This window comes from Lolium perenne, chromosome 1 (assembly GCF_019359855.2).
Source record: "Lolium perenne isolate Kyuss_39 chromosome 1, Kyuss_2.0, whole genome shotgun sequence".
NCBI lineage: Eukaryota > Viridiplantae > Streptophyta > Magnoliopsida > Poales > Poaceae > Lolium > Lolium perenne.
This window is the reverse complement of record NC_067244.2, coordinates 125812579-125825412: the sequence shown is the minus strand read 5'-3', so window position 1 is coordinate 125825412 and position 12834 is coordinate 125812579. Positions and strand designations below refer to the sequence as shown.

The window sequence follows — 12834 nt, the reverse complement described above, 5'->3', positions numbered from 1 at the left end:
GCTTTACCCTTCCCTTTTGCTGCATACTGACGCTGTTTCTGTTTGTCAGGGTTGTGACCTCTCGAGCTTGCTAACGTTCGACCCTGAATCCATCGAACCAGCTCCTTCTATGGCATGCGATGAACCACGACCCAGCGCTGTCCTGAGTCAATTCCAGCGTCTTAAAGCCCTGCTTTCCTCTTCGATCGAGACATTGGTCGAGGACCCCGAGGAAGTGAAGATCGTTCTTGAAGAAATCCAGCACCACCTCCCGGTAACGTTGCAGGTGAAACTTTGGCCAGTTGTGACTCTATCTGCCTACAGGTCAAGGGTGAAGTCAGCTCGTCAGAGAATCGATCTACGCCACGCTCAACTCCCGCTGAAAGCCGATATTGCAGACAAATGTCAGCAGCTTAATGAGAAAAAGGAGGCCTTGGACGCCAAAACTGACACCTCTGTCAGCACCGTCAAACTTGAGACCTTGCGAAAGGAACTGGAGGACCTTGAAGAGAGGGTCCGGGTAACCAAACAGCTTATCCACGATAAGGAAGCTCTTATTGCCCGTTCCCAAGAGGAAGCAGAAGGCCTCAAAGCTCAACTGAAAACTGATCTGGCAGAAATACGTGCCCTGAACAAACAGCTGGTGACGGGCAAGGACGAAGACGATGAGGCCGAGATCGCCAATGTGGATCGTGTCCGTGTTGACGCCCTTCGTGCCTTCGAGGCAATCCTTCAGTAGAGCCTATCTATGTAACAGTTTGTACCTCTAGAGTCGATGGCTGTGCATCGGCTTTTTAGTCTAAAGTCGATGTCCGTGCATCGGCTGTACTTTGTGTCCTGTTGCTTTGCATATTTAATTTTTTTACTGGCCGATTTCATGCATCGGCCTCTATATTTTACTGTTCATCATCCCACATACTTGGGAAATATTTCTTGAGATGCTGACGATTGACAGCCACTGGGAAGTTCACACCGTTCAGCTCCTCGAGCATGTATGCATTACCCTTTAAAACTTGGTCGACTCTGTACGGCCCGTGCCAATTTGGAGACCATTTACCATACACTGCATCCTTAGTCCCCAATGGCAATACAGCTTCCCATACCAGGTCACTAACGTGGAACTCCTTTGGTCTCACCTTCTTATTATATGCGCGAGCTACCTTAGCTTTGTTCTCTTTAATTTTCTCAAGCGACCAAAGTCTGAGTTCCGTTAGATCCTCAATGCTATCACTCATCAGGGCTACATATTCTTCAGTTGTTAAATCATTCTGAAACGTAATACGTCTCGACCCAGCCGTAATTTCTCAGGGCAATACGGCTTCTTGTCCATAGACCAGATGGTATGGCGAGGTTTTTTATTGCTCCATGACATGACATGCGATAAGCCCACAAAGCCTCTGACAGTACCTCGTGGCAACGTCTAGGGTGCTCGTCGACCTTCCTCTTAATCAGCTTGATAAGGCTCTGGTTGGACGCTTCAGCTTGCCCATTTGCTTAAGCATAATATGGAGACGATCGGATCAACTTAATTCCCATGTCCTCGCAGAACTTTCTAAACTCTTTAGAAATGAAGACCGAACCTCCATCGGTCGTGATAGTCTGGGGAATCTCGAATCTATGAATGACATGTTCTTTCACAAAATTGATAACATCTTCTGATTTCACTGACTTCATAGGGACGGCTTCCACCCATTTAGTGAAGTAATTTGTAATGGCCAAAATCCACACGTGGCCTTTGCTTGATGGAGGATTGATTTTGCCGATCATATCCATGCCCCAACCTCGAAATGGCCAAGGCTTGATGATGGGGTTCATTGCTGATGCGGGTACCGTCTGAATTTTCCCAAACATCTGACACGCTTGACACCCTTTATAGTACTTAAAGCAATCCTCAAGCATGGTGGGCCAATAAAACCCCGATCGCCTGATCAACCATTTCATCTTATGAGCCGATTGGTGAGTTCCACAGGCGCCTTCGTGTACCTTGTGTAAGAGCCGATTTGACTCGGCTGGTCCTAGACATTTGAGAAGTAACCCTTCCAAAGTCCTGTAGAACATGTCATCTCCTATAAGGACATACTTCATGGCCTTGTACCTTATCCGTTTAGGTGCCCCCCGAGCCGGATCTTTCAAGTAATTGAAGATATCGGCTCTCCAGTCATCCGGTTCCAGGAATTGTACCTGAACATCGGCTCCACCTGCTACGTCCTTGGAGCCTGACGCCATCTGTGCGAGATCGTTGGCCTCGGTATTTTGCGACCTCGGGATCCAATTGAAGTTTATGTACCTAAATTGTGCCATCAGCTCACGGCATTGCATCCATAATGGGAAGAACGACTCGCTCTCGCATTTGTATTCTTCCGTGAGTTGGGAAATCACCAATTTTGAGTCTCCAAAAAGTTCCACTGCTTCTGCCCCGACTTCCAAAAGCAACTCCATTCCCTTGCGTATTGCCTCATACTCAGCGACATTGTTGGTGCAAGGGGTAGGTAGCCTGATGGAGAAGGAGTATGTTGCCCCCCGGGGCGACACGAGTAGAATGCCGATGCCGCAACCATCATCACAAGCCGATCCATCGAAAAACATGGCCCATACACGTACAGACAGTGCTGCTATATCAGTGTTGATTCGTTCAGCAATAAGATCGGCCAACGCTTGTCCCTTGACTGCTTTCGCAGGCTGATACCGGAGATCAAATTCCGATAATGCAAACATCCACTTACCGAGTCGGCCTTTCAATACAGGAGCCGACAACATATGTTTGATGACATCTGATTTGCATATGATGACAATTTCCGCTGACAGCAAGATGTGACGAAGCTTGGTGCAGGTAAAAAATAGGCAGAGGCACAACTTCTCGATCTCAGGGTACCTAGTTTCTGCATCCAACATCCTTCTGCTGAGGTAGAAAGCAACTCTCTCCAGACCATCATAAAGTTGCACCACCACTGATGCGATGGAAGTGTCAGCCACTGCCAAGTAAATATAGAATGGTCTGTCTTGCTGGGGCAGAACCAACACAGGTGGCTTTGTCAGATACTCTTTAATCTCGTCAAACTCTCGCTGTTGCTCTGCCCCCAGCGAAATTCCTCATCAGATTTAATTTTCACCAGTCCCATGAACGGCTCGATTCGCCCTGACAGGTTGGAGATGAACCTTCTGACGAAATTGATTTTGCCGATGAGACACTGGAGTTCCTTCTTCGTGGTAGGTGGCTTCATTGTTCGCACTGCCTCCTGGCTTTTCAGGCCGATCTCAATTCCGCGTTCATGAACCAAGAAACCCAAGAACTGACCGGCCGTTACACCAAAAGCACACTTCTTCGGATTCATTCTTAGCCCGAATTTTCTGGTTCGGTCCAGGATGCGTCGCAAATCCTCCAAGTGTCCTTCTAATGAAACAGACTTGACCACCACGTCATCAATGTAAATCTCCACCAATTTGCCGATCAGATCATGAAAGATGTAATTCATGGCTCTTTGGTATGTTGCGCCGGCATTTTTCAGTCCAAATGTCATGACTACATATTCAAACAAGCCCACCGAACCTGGTACTCTGAATGCAGTCTTGTGTATATCTTCTGGAGCCATGAAAATTTGGTTGTAGCCGGCATTGCCATCCATGAAACTCAAAACCTTATGACCAGCAGCTGCATTGATCAATGTCTCTGCTACCGGCATCGGATACTCATCCTTTGGAGTGGCTCTATTGAGATCCCGAAAATCTATGGCGACACGCCATCGGCCGTCTTTTTTCTGTACAGGTACGATACTAGAAATCCATTCAGCATACCTGCATGGCCTGATGAACCCGGCGTTTGACACGCGTACAGCACGCGACCGTTGGGAACCCCAAGTGGAAGGTGTGATGCGTACAGCAGTAAGTTTCCCTCAGTTAGAAACCAAGGTTTATCGAACCAGTAGGAGTCAAGAAGCACGTCGAAGGTTGATGGCGGCGAGATGTAGTGCGGCGCAACACCAGGGATTCCGGCGCCAACGTGGAACCTGCACAACACAACCAAAGTACTTTGCCCCAACGTAACAGCGAGGTTGTCAATCTCACCGGCTTGCTGTAACAAAGGATTAGATGTATAGTGTGGATGATGATTGTTTGCAGAAAACAGTAGAGCAAGTATTGCAGTAGATTGTATTCAGTGTAAAAGAATGGACCGGGGTCCACAGTTCACTAGAGGTGTCTCTCCCATAAGATAAATAACATGTTGGGTGAACAAATTACAGTTGGGCAATTGACAAATAGAGAGGGCATGACCATGCACATACATGATATGATGAGTATAGTGAGATTTAATTGGGCATTACGACAAAGTACATAGACCGCTATCCAACATGCATCTATGCCTAAAAAGTCCACCTTCAGGTTATCATCCGAACCCCTTCCAGTATTAAGTTGCAAACAACAGACAATTGCATTAAGTATGGTGCGTAATGTAATCAATAACTACATCCTCGGACATAGCATCAATGTTTTATCCCTAGTGGCAATAGCACATCCACAACCTTAGAACTTTCTCACATCGTCCTGCATTTAATGGAGGCATGAACCCACTATCGAGCATAAATACTCCCTCTTGGAGTTACTAGCAAAAACTTGGCCAGAGCCTCTACTAATAACGGAGAGCATGCAAGATCATAAACAACACATAGGTAATAGATTGATAATCAACATAACATAGTATTCTCTATCCATCGGATCCCAACAAACACAACATATAGTGTCGATGGTATACCTATGAAGTATATCCACAACATATAGCATTACAGATAGATGATCTTGATCATGTTAGGCAGCTCACAAGACCCGACAATGAAGCACATAAGGAGAAGACGACCATCTAGCTACTGCTATGGACCCATAGTCCAGGGGTGAACTACTCACTCATCACTCCGGAGGTGACCATGGCGGTGAAGAGTCCTCCGGGAGATGATTCCCCTCTCCGGCAGGGTGCCGGAGGCGATCTCCTGAATCCCCCGAGATGGGATTGGCGGCGGCGGCGTCTCTGGAAGGTTTTCCGTATCGTGGCTCTCGGTACTGGGGGTTTCGCGACGAAGACTATATGTAGGCGGAAGGGCAGGTCAGGGGGCCACACGAGGGCCCCACACCACAGGCCGGCGCGGCCAAGGCCCAGGCCGCGCCGCCCTGGTGTCTGGCCACCTCGTGGCCCCACTTCGTCTCCTCTTCGGTCTTCTGGAAGCTTCGTGGCAAAATAGGCCCCTGGGCGTTGATTTCGTCCAATTCCGAGAATATTTCCTTACTAGGATTTCTGAAACCAAAAACAGCAGAACAAAGAATCGGCTCTTCAAAGATCTCGTTAATAGGTTAGTGCCGAAAAATGCATAAATATGACATAAAGTATGCATAAAACATGTAGATATCATCAATAATGTGGCATGGAACATAAGAAATTATCGATACGTCGGAGACGTATCAGCATCCCCAAGCTTAGTTTCTGCTCGTCCCGAGCAGGTAAACGATAACAAAGATAATTTCTGGAGTGACATGCCATCATAACCTTGATCATACTATTGTAAGCATATGTAATGAATGCAGCGATCAAAACAATGGTAATGACATGAGTAAACAACTGAATCATTTAGCAATGACTTTTCATGAATAGTACTTTCAAGACAAACATCAATAAGTCTTGCATAAGAGTTAACTCATAAAGCAATAAATCAAAGTAAAGGTATTGAAGCAACACAAAGGAAGATGAAGTTTCAGCGGTTGCTTTCAACTTATAACATGTATATCTCATGGATAGTTGTCAATGTAAAGTAATATAACAAGTGCAATATGCAAGTATGTAGGAATCAATGCACAGTTCACACAAGTGTTTGTTTCTTGAGGTGGAGAGAAATAGGTGAACTGACTCAACATAAAAGTAAAAGAAAGGCCCTTCGTAGAGGGAAGCATTGATTGCTATATTTGTGCTAGAGCTTTGGTTTTGAAAACAAGAAACAATTTTGTCAACGGTAGTAATAAAGCATATGTGTTATGTAAATTATATCCTACAAGTTGCAAGCCTCATGCATAGTATACTAATAGTGCCCGCACCTTGTCCTAATTAGCTTGGATTACCGGGATTATCATCGCAATACACATGTTTTAACCAAGTATCACAAAGGGGTACCTCTATGCCGCATGTACAAAGGTCTAAGGAGAAAGCTCGCATTGGATTTCTCGCTTTTGATTATTCTCAACTTAGACATCCATACCGGGACAACATAGACAACAGATAATGGACTCCTCTTTAATGCATAAGCATGTAGCAACAATTAATTTTCTCATATGAGATTGAGGATATATGTCCAAAACTGAAACTTCCACCATGATTCATGGCTTTAGTTAGCGGCCCAATGTTCTTCTCTAACAATATGCATGCTCTAACCATTAAATATGTGGTAAATCTCCCTTACTTTAGACAAGACGGACATGCATAGCAACTCACATGATATTCAACAAAGAGTAGTTGATGGCGTCCCCAGGAACATGGTTATCGCACAACAAGCAACTTAATAAGAGATAAAGTGCATAAGTACATATTCAATACCACAATAGTTTATAGGCTATTTGTCCCATGAGCTATGTATTGTAAAGGTAGAGGATAGAAATTTTAAAGGTAGCACTCAAGCAATTTACTTTGGAATGGCGGAGAAATACCATGTAGTAGGTAGGTATGGTGGACACAAATGGCATAGTGGTTGGCTCAAGGATTTTGGATGCATGAGAAGTATTCCCTCTCGATACAAGGCTTAGGCTAGCAAGGTTATTTGAAACAAACACAAGGATGAACCGGTGCAGCAAAACTCACATAAAAGACATATTGTAAACATTATAAGACTCTACACCATCTTCCTTATTGTTCAAACTCAATACTAGAAATTATCTAGACTTTAGAGAGACCAATTATGCAAACCAAATTTTAGCAAGCTCTATGTATTTCTTCATTAATAGGTGCAAAGTATATGATGCAAGAGCTTAAACATGAGCACAACAATTGCCAAGTATCAAATTATCCAAGACATTTTAGAATTACTACATGTAGCATTTCCCGATTCCAACCATATAACAATTAACAAAGAAGATTCAACCTTCGTCATGAATACTATGAGTAAAGCCTAAGGACATATTTGTCCATAGGCAACAGCGGAGCGTGTCTCTCTCCCACACAGTGAATGCTAGGATCCATTTTATTCAAACAAAAACAAAAAACAAAAACAAACCGACGCTCCAAGCAAAGTACATAAGATGTGATGGAATAAAAATATAGTTTCAGGGGAGGAACCTGATAATGTTGTCGATGAAGAAGGGGATGCCTTGGGCATCCCCAAGCTTAGACGCTTGAGTCTTCTTGAAATATGTAGGGGTGAACCACCGGGGCATGGATACGTCTCCGACGTATCGATAATTTCTTATGTTCCATGCCACATTGTTGATGATATCTACATGTTTTATGCATACTTTATGTCATATTTATGCATTTTCCGGAACTAACCTATTGACGAGATGCCGAAGGGCCAGTTGCTGTTTTCTGCTGTTTTTGGTTTCAGAAATCCTAGTAAGGAAATATTCTCGGAATCGAACGAAATCAACGCCCAGCATCTTAGAATCCCCGGAAGCATCCAGAACATCCGAGAGAGGCCAGAGGGGGGCCACAGGCCCACCAGATGGTAGGCCGGCGCGGCTTGGGGGTGGCCCGCGCCCCCCTGTGGTGACATCGCCTCGTTGACCTTCTGACGCTGCCTCTTCGCCTATTTAAGGGTCCTCGACCTAAAACTTCGAGACGGAAAAGCCACGGTACGAGAAACCTTCCAGAGCCACCGCCATCGCGAAGCCAAGATCTGGGGGACAGGACTCTCTGTTCCGGCACGCCGCCGGGACGGGGAAGTGCCCCCGGAAGGCTTCTCCATCGACACCACCGCCATCTTCATCAACGCTGCTGTCTCCCATGAGGAGGGAGTAGTTCTCCATCGAGGCTCGGGGCTGTACCGGTAGCTATGTGGTTCATCTCTCTCCTATGTACTTCAATACAATAATCTCATGAGCTGCCTTACATGATTGAGATTCATATGAGTTTTGTATCACAATTTATCTGTGTGCTACTCTAGTGATGTTATTAAAGTAGTTTATTCCTCCTGCACGATGTAATGGTGACAGTGTGTGCATCGTGTTAGTACTTGGCGTAGGCTATGATTGTGATCTCTTGTAGATTATGAAGTTAACTATTGCTATGATGGTATTGATGTGATCTATGCCTCCTTTCGTAGCGTGAAGGTGACAGTGTGCATGCTATGTTAGTACTTGGTTTGGTTATGTTGATCTGTCATGCACTCTAAGGTTATTTAAATATTAACATCGAATATTGTGGAGCTTGTTAACTCCGGCATTGAGGGTTCGTGTAATCCTACACAGTTAGTGGTGTTCATCATCCAACAAGAGGTGTAGAGTCTAGCATTTATTTATTCTGTTATGTGATCAATGTTGAGAGTGTCCACTAGTGAAAGTATGATCCCTAGGCCTTGTTCCTAAATACTGCTATCGCTGCTTGTTTACTGTTTTACTGCATCTGTACTTCCTGCAATATTACCACCATCAACCACACGCCAGTCCTGGACAGCAAAGCACTTTTCTGGCGCCGTTACTACTGCTCATATTTATTCATACCACCTGTATTTCACCATCTCTTCGCCGAACTAGTGCACCTATTAGGTGTGTTGGGGACACAAGAGACTTCTTGCTTTGTGGTTGCAGGGTTGCATGAGAGGGATATCTTTGACCTCTTCCTCCCTAAGATCGATAAACCTTGGGTGATCCACTTAAGGGAAACTTGCTACTGTTCTACAAACCTCTGCTCTTGGAGGCCCAACACTGTCTACAAGAATAGAAGCTCCCGTAGACATCAAGCACTTTTCTGGCACCGTTGCCGGGGAACGAAGGAAAGCTACACCATTTCCTCCCTCGTCAACTACACGCCAGCAAGCACTTTTCTGGCGCCGTTGCCGGGGAGGAAAGGTAAAAGGCACTCATACTCCGGTTTCAGGTAACAGTACTTTTCTGGCGCCATTGTGTGTGTGCTCGAAGCTATTTCCTTTAGATCCTGCAATTGCATCTTTTTGTTTCTTGTTTACACTAGTAAGGCATAATGGACAACAATGAGCTTCTTATTCTATTTCCTGATTTAAGACATGGATGGTTTGATCCGAAAATTAAAAAACCGATGGAACATATTAGTATGAACACTTTGAACACCATTGTTGCTAATGATATGGAAAATTCTAAGCTTGGGGAAGCTGGCTTTGATGAGCATGATATTTTTAGTCCCCCAAGCATTGAGGAGAAAATTTTCTTTGATGATACTTTACCTCCTATTTATGATTATAATGATAGTAGTCTTTTGTTGCCGTCTGTTATGGAGGATAAATTTGATTATGATTACAATATGCCTCCTATATTTGATGATGAGAATAATAATAATAGCTACTTTGTTGAATTCGTTCCCACTATTGCTAATAAAATTGATTATGCTTATATGGAGAGTAATAATTTTATGCATGAGACTCATGATAAGAATGCTTTATGTGATAGTTATATTGTTGAGTTTGCTCATGTTGCTACTGAAAGTTATTATGAGAGAGGAAAATATGGTTGTATAAATTTTCATGTTACTAAAACACCTCTCTTTTTGCTGAAAATCTTGAAGCTGCACTTGTTTTATCTTTCTATGCTTGTTGCATTATGCTTCTTGAATTTATTTATTTACAAGATTCCTTTTCATAGGAAGCATGTTAGACTTAAATGTGTTTTGAATTTGCTTCTTGATGCTCTCTTTTGCTTCAAATACTATTTCTTGCGAGTGCATCATTAAAACTGCTGAGCCCATCTTAATGGCTATAAAGAAAGAACTTCTTGGGAGATAACCCATGTGTTTATTTTACTACAGTACCTTTGTTTTATATTTGTGTCTTGGAAGTTGTTACTACTGTATCAACCTCTCCTTATGTTAGTTTTGTTGCATTGTTGTGCCAAGTAAAGTCTTTGATAGCAAGGTTGATACTAGATTTGGATTACTGCGCAGAAACAGATTTCTGTCTGTCACGAATCTTGGTTGAATTCTCTGTAGGTAACTCAGAAAATTATGCCAATTTACGTGAGTGATCCTCAGATATGTACGCAACTTTCATTAAATTTGATCATTTTCATTTGAGCAAGTCTGGTGCCTCAATAAAATTCGTCTTTACAAACTGTTCTGTTTTGACAGATTCTGCCTTTTATTTCGGATTGCCTGTTTTGATATGTTCGATGGATATGTTCGATTCCATTGACTTCCAGTAGCTTTGGGCAATGTCCAGAAGTGTTAAGAATGATTGTGTCACCTCTGAACATGTGAATTTTTGATTATGCACTAACCCTCTAATGAGTTTGTTTCGAGTTTGGTGTGGAGGAAGTTTTCAAGGGTCAAGAGAGGAGGATGATATACTATGATCAAGGAGAGTGAAAGCTCTAAGCTTGGGGATGCCCCGGTGGTTCACCCCTGCATATTTCAAGAAGACTCAAGCATCTAAGCTTGGGGATGCCCAAGGCATCCCCTTCTTCATCGACAAATTATCAGGTTCCTTCTCTTGAAACTATATTTTTATTCGGTCACATCTTATGTACTTTACTTGGAGCGTCTGTGTGCTTTTGTTTTTTTTTTTGTTTGAATAAATGCTTGTGTGGGAGAGAGACACGCTCCGCTGGTTCATATGAACACATGTGTTCTTAGCTTTTAATTTTCATGGCGAAGGTTGAAACTGCTTCGTTAACTGTTTTTTTTTCGAGAGCACGCAAAACGCGTGCCTTATCTTTATAGAAGGAGAAGCAAAAGTTTTACAAGAAAGCACAAGAGTGCTGAAACACACACACACACCACCTCCCTCTGCCTAGGCCTACTCTCTCGCTGCACCTAGCCTCCCTCCTCTCTTAGCCCTCTCCCAGAGGTGGAAATCATCTCTCACCTGCACTAGGACTTGTTCTACCGTTTTCTGCTCCCTTTCATTCCCAAAAGCCCTTGCGTTCCTCTGTTTCCAGAGCGTCCAAGCCGTGCAGATGACCATGGTGTCAAAACGCTTCCTGTCGAACCTCCTCACCCGCTTACGGGCCTCCGTCCACCATCGTTGTAGGTTCCCCGTGAACCCAGGATCCGCAATCCGTAGGTTCGCGCTCCTAAGGACTCTGTACCACACCTGTCTGGCATAGGGGCAAAGGGTGAAGATGTGATCAACGTTGTCCTCCTCTTGTAGACATATGTAACACAAATCTGGATGCTCCTGGAGCCCATGTCTCGCTCTCCTGTCCGAGGTCCAAAGCCTATATCTCAAGGTCAGCCAAGCAAACACCTTGCACTTCATGGGGGAGAAGGAACCCCACACCGGCTTACTCATGGCCCAGCGAATGCCTCCCTGACACAACATCTTATAGGTACCCTTTGCCGTGTAGGTTCCTGATTCCACACCTTTCCAGGTGATGCTATCAGGTCTCGTGCTATCTTTCTCCACCTCTTCGACAGCCTCCCACAGATTTAGGCATTGCATCCAAAGGTCAACAGTCATCTCCCCATGAATGTCATCAATCCACACGTCCTCCTGCAGCGCCTCCGCCACCAGGCGAGAGTTCCTCCTCCTTGTAGGGACCCTAGCAAAAACCTCCGGTGCCAACTCTTCCGCTGTGTAACCTCCGATCCATCTGTCCCTCCAGAAGTAGGTGAGACGTCCGTCTCCCACCGTAAACTGTGCTAGGCTCTGAAAGACCCCTTCTGCTTCTGGATCCTTTAGCCCAGGTAGGCCCTGCCAAGGCCTCTCCGGGTCTGTGCGTCTAAGCCATAACCATCTCACTCTAAGGGCGAGGCCCTGTAGCCTCAACTCCTTGACCCCCAACCCGCCGAGCTCCTTAGGTTTACATATGCTCCTCCATGCCACTAGACACTATCCACCATGCACGTCCTCCTTACCGGCCCAGAAAAAGGCCCTCATCCACTTGTTTATCTCTTCCAACATCCAGGTCGGTGCCTCCGCAACCACCATTTGGTGGACCGCTCTTGCCGCCACCACCGAGTTTATAAGGACAAGCCTGCCTTCTCTGCTAATGAGTCCCCTCTGCCACCCTGGGACGCTCTTGGTGACTTGGTCAAGAAGTGGTTGCCACTCCGCCTTAGTGAGGGGGCGGAGTGCGAGCTGAAGCCTCAAGTATCTGATTGGGAAGGCCGCCAGCTCACATCCCAGGATCCTGGCCGTCCTCTCCTCCTCCTCATGAGATCCACGAATCAGCGTGGCAGTAGTTTTTCGAAAGTTCACATGGGGCCCTGACGCCTCACCAAAAAGACTCAAGATGTGTCTCGTGGCCCATAGCTCCCCCTGTAGCGGCTTGAGGAAAAGAACCACATCATCCGCGTACACGGAAATCCTCTGTAAGGGAGAGATAGAGGCCAAATCTCCAAATAAACCTGCCTCCACCGCCTTAACAACAATCCTGGTCAGGGCCTCCATAGCCGCCACAAAAATCATGGGGGATGTGGGGTCCCCTTGTCTCAAGCCTCTCCGATGAAAAAAGCGTCCTCCCGGAACTTCGTTCACCATCACCTTTGTGTTGGAGGTATAAAGTAGCAGCGCTAGCCACTTCAGGAATCTCTCACCAAAGCCCATTCTCCTCAACACCTCAAACAGGAAACTCCAAGAGATAGAGTCGAAAGCACGCGCAATGTCAATCTTGAGGAGCACCCCCGTATGTCTCCTAGTGTTGATCTTCCTAGCCACTTGTCTCACGAGCACAAAATTATCATGCAAGCTCCGGCGCTTGATGAAC

The 12834-nt window shown here is 45.2% G+C and overlaps 1 protein-coding gene across 1 annotated transcript; it reads right to left on the bottom strand.

Annotated features, from left to right (window-relative positions):
* Positions 1-10922: 10922 nt before the first annotated feature.
* LOC139833000 (uncharacterized) lies at positions 10923-12518 on the bottom strand. The gene is made up of 2 exons (XM_071823023.1): positions 11984-12518; positions 10923-11839 (listed from the first exon to the last, which is right to left on the bottom strand). Exons 1-2 carry the CDS (start codon positions 12516-12518, stop codon positions 10923-10925), a joined length of 1452 nt encoding a protein of 483 aa, XP_071679124.1.
* Positions 12519-12834: the final 316 nt, after the last annotated feature.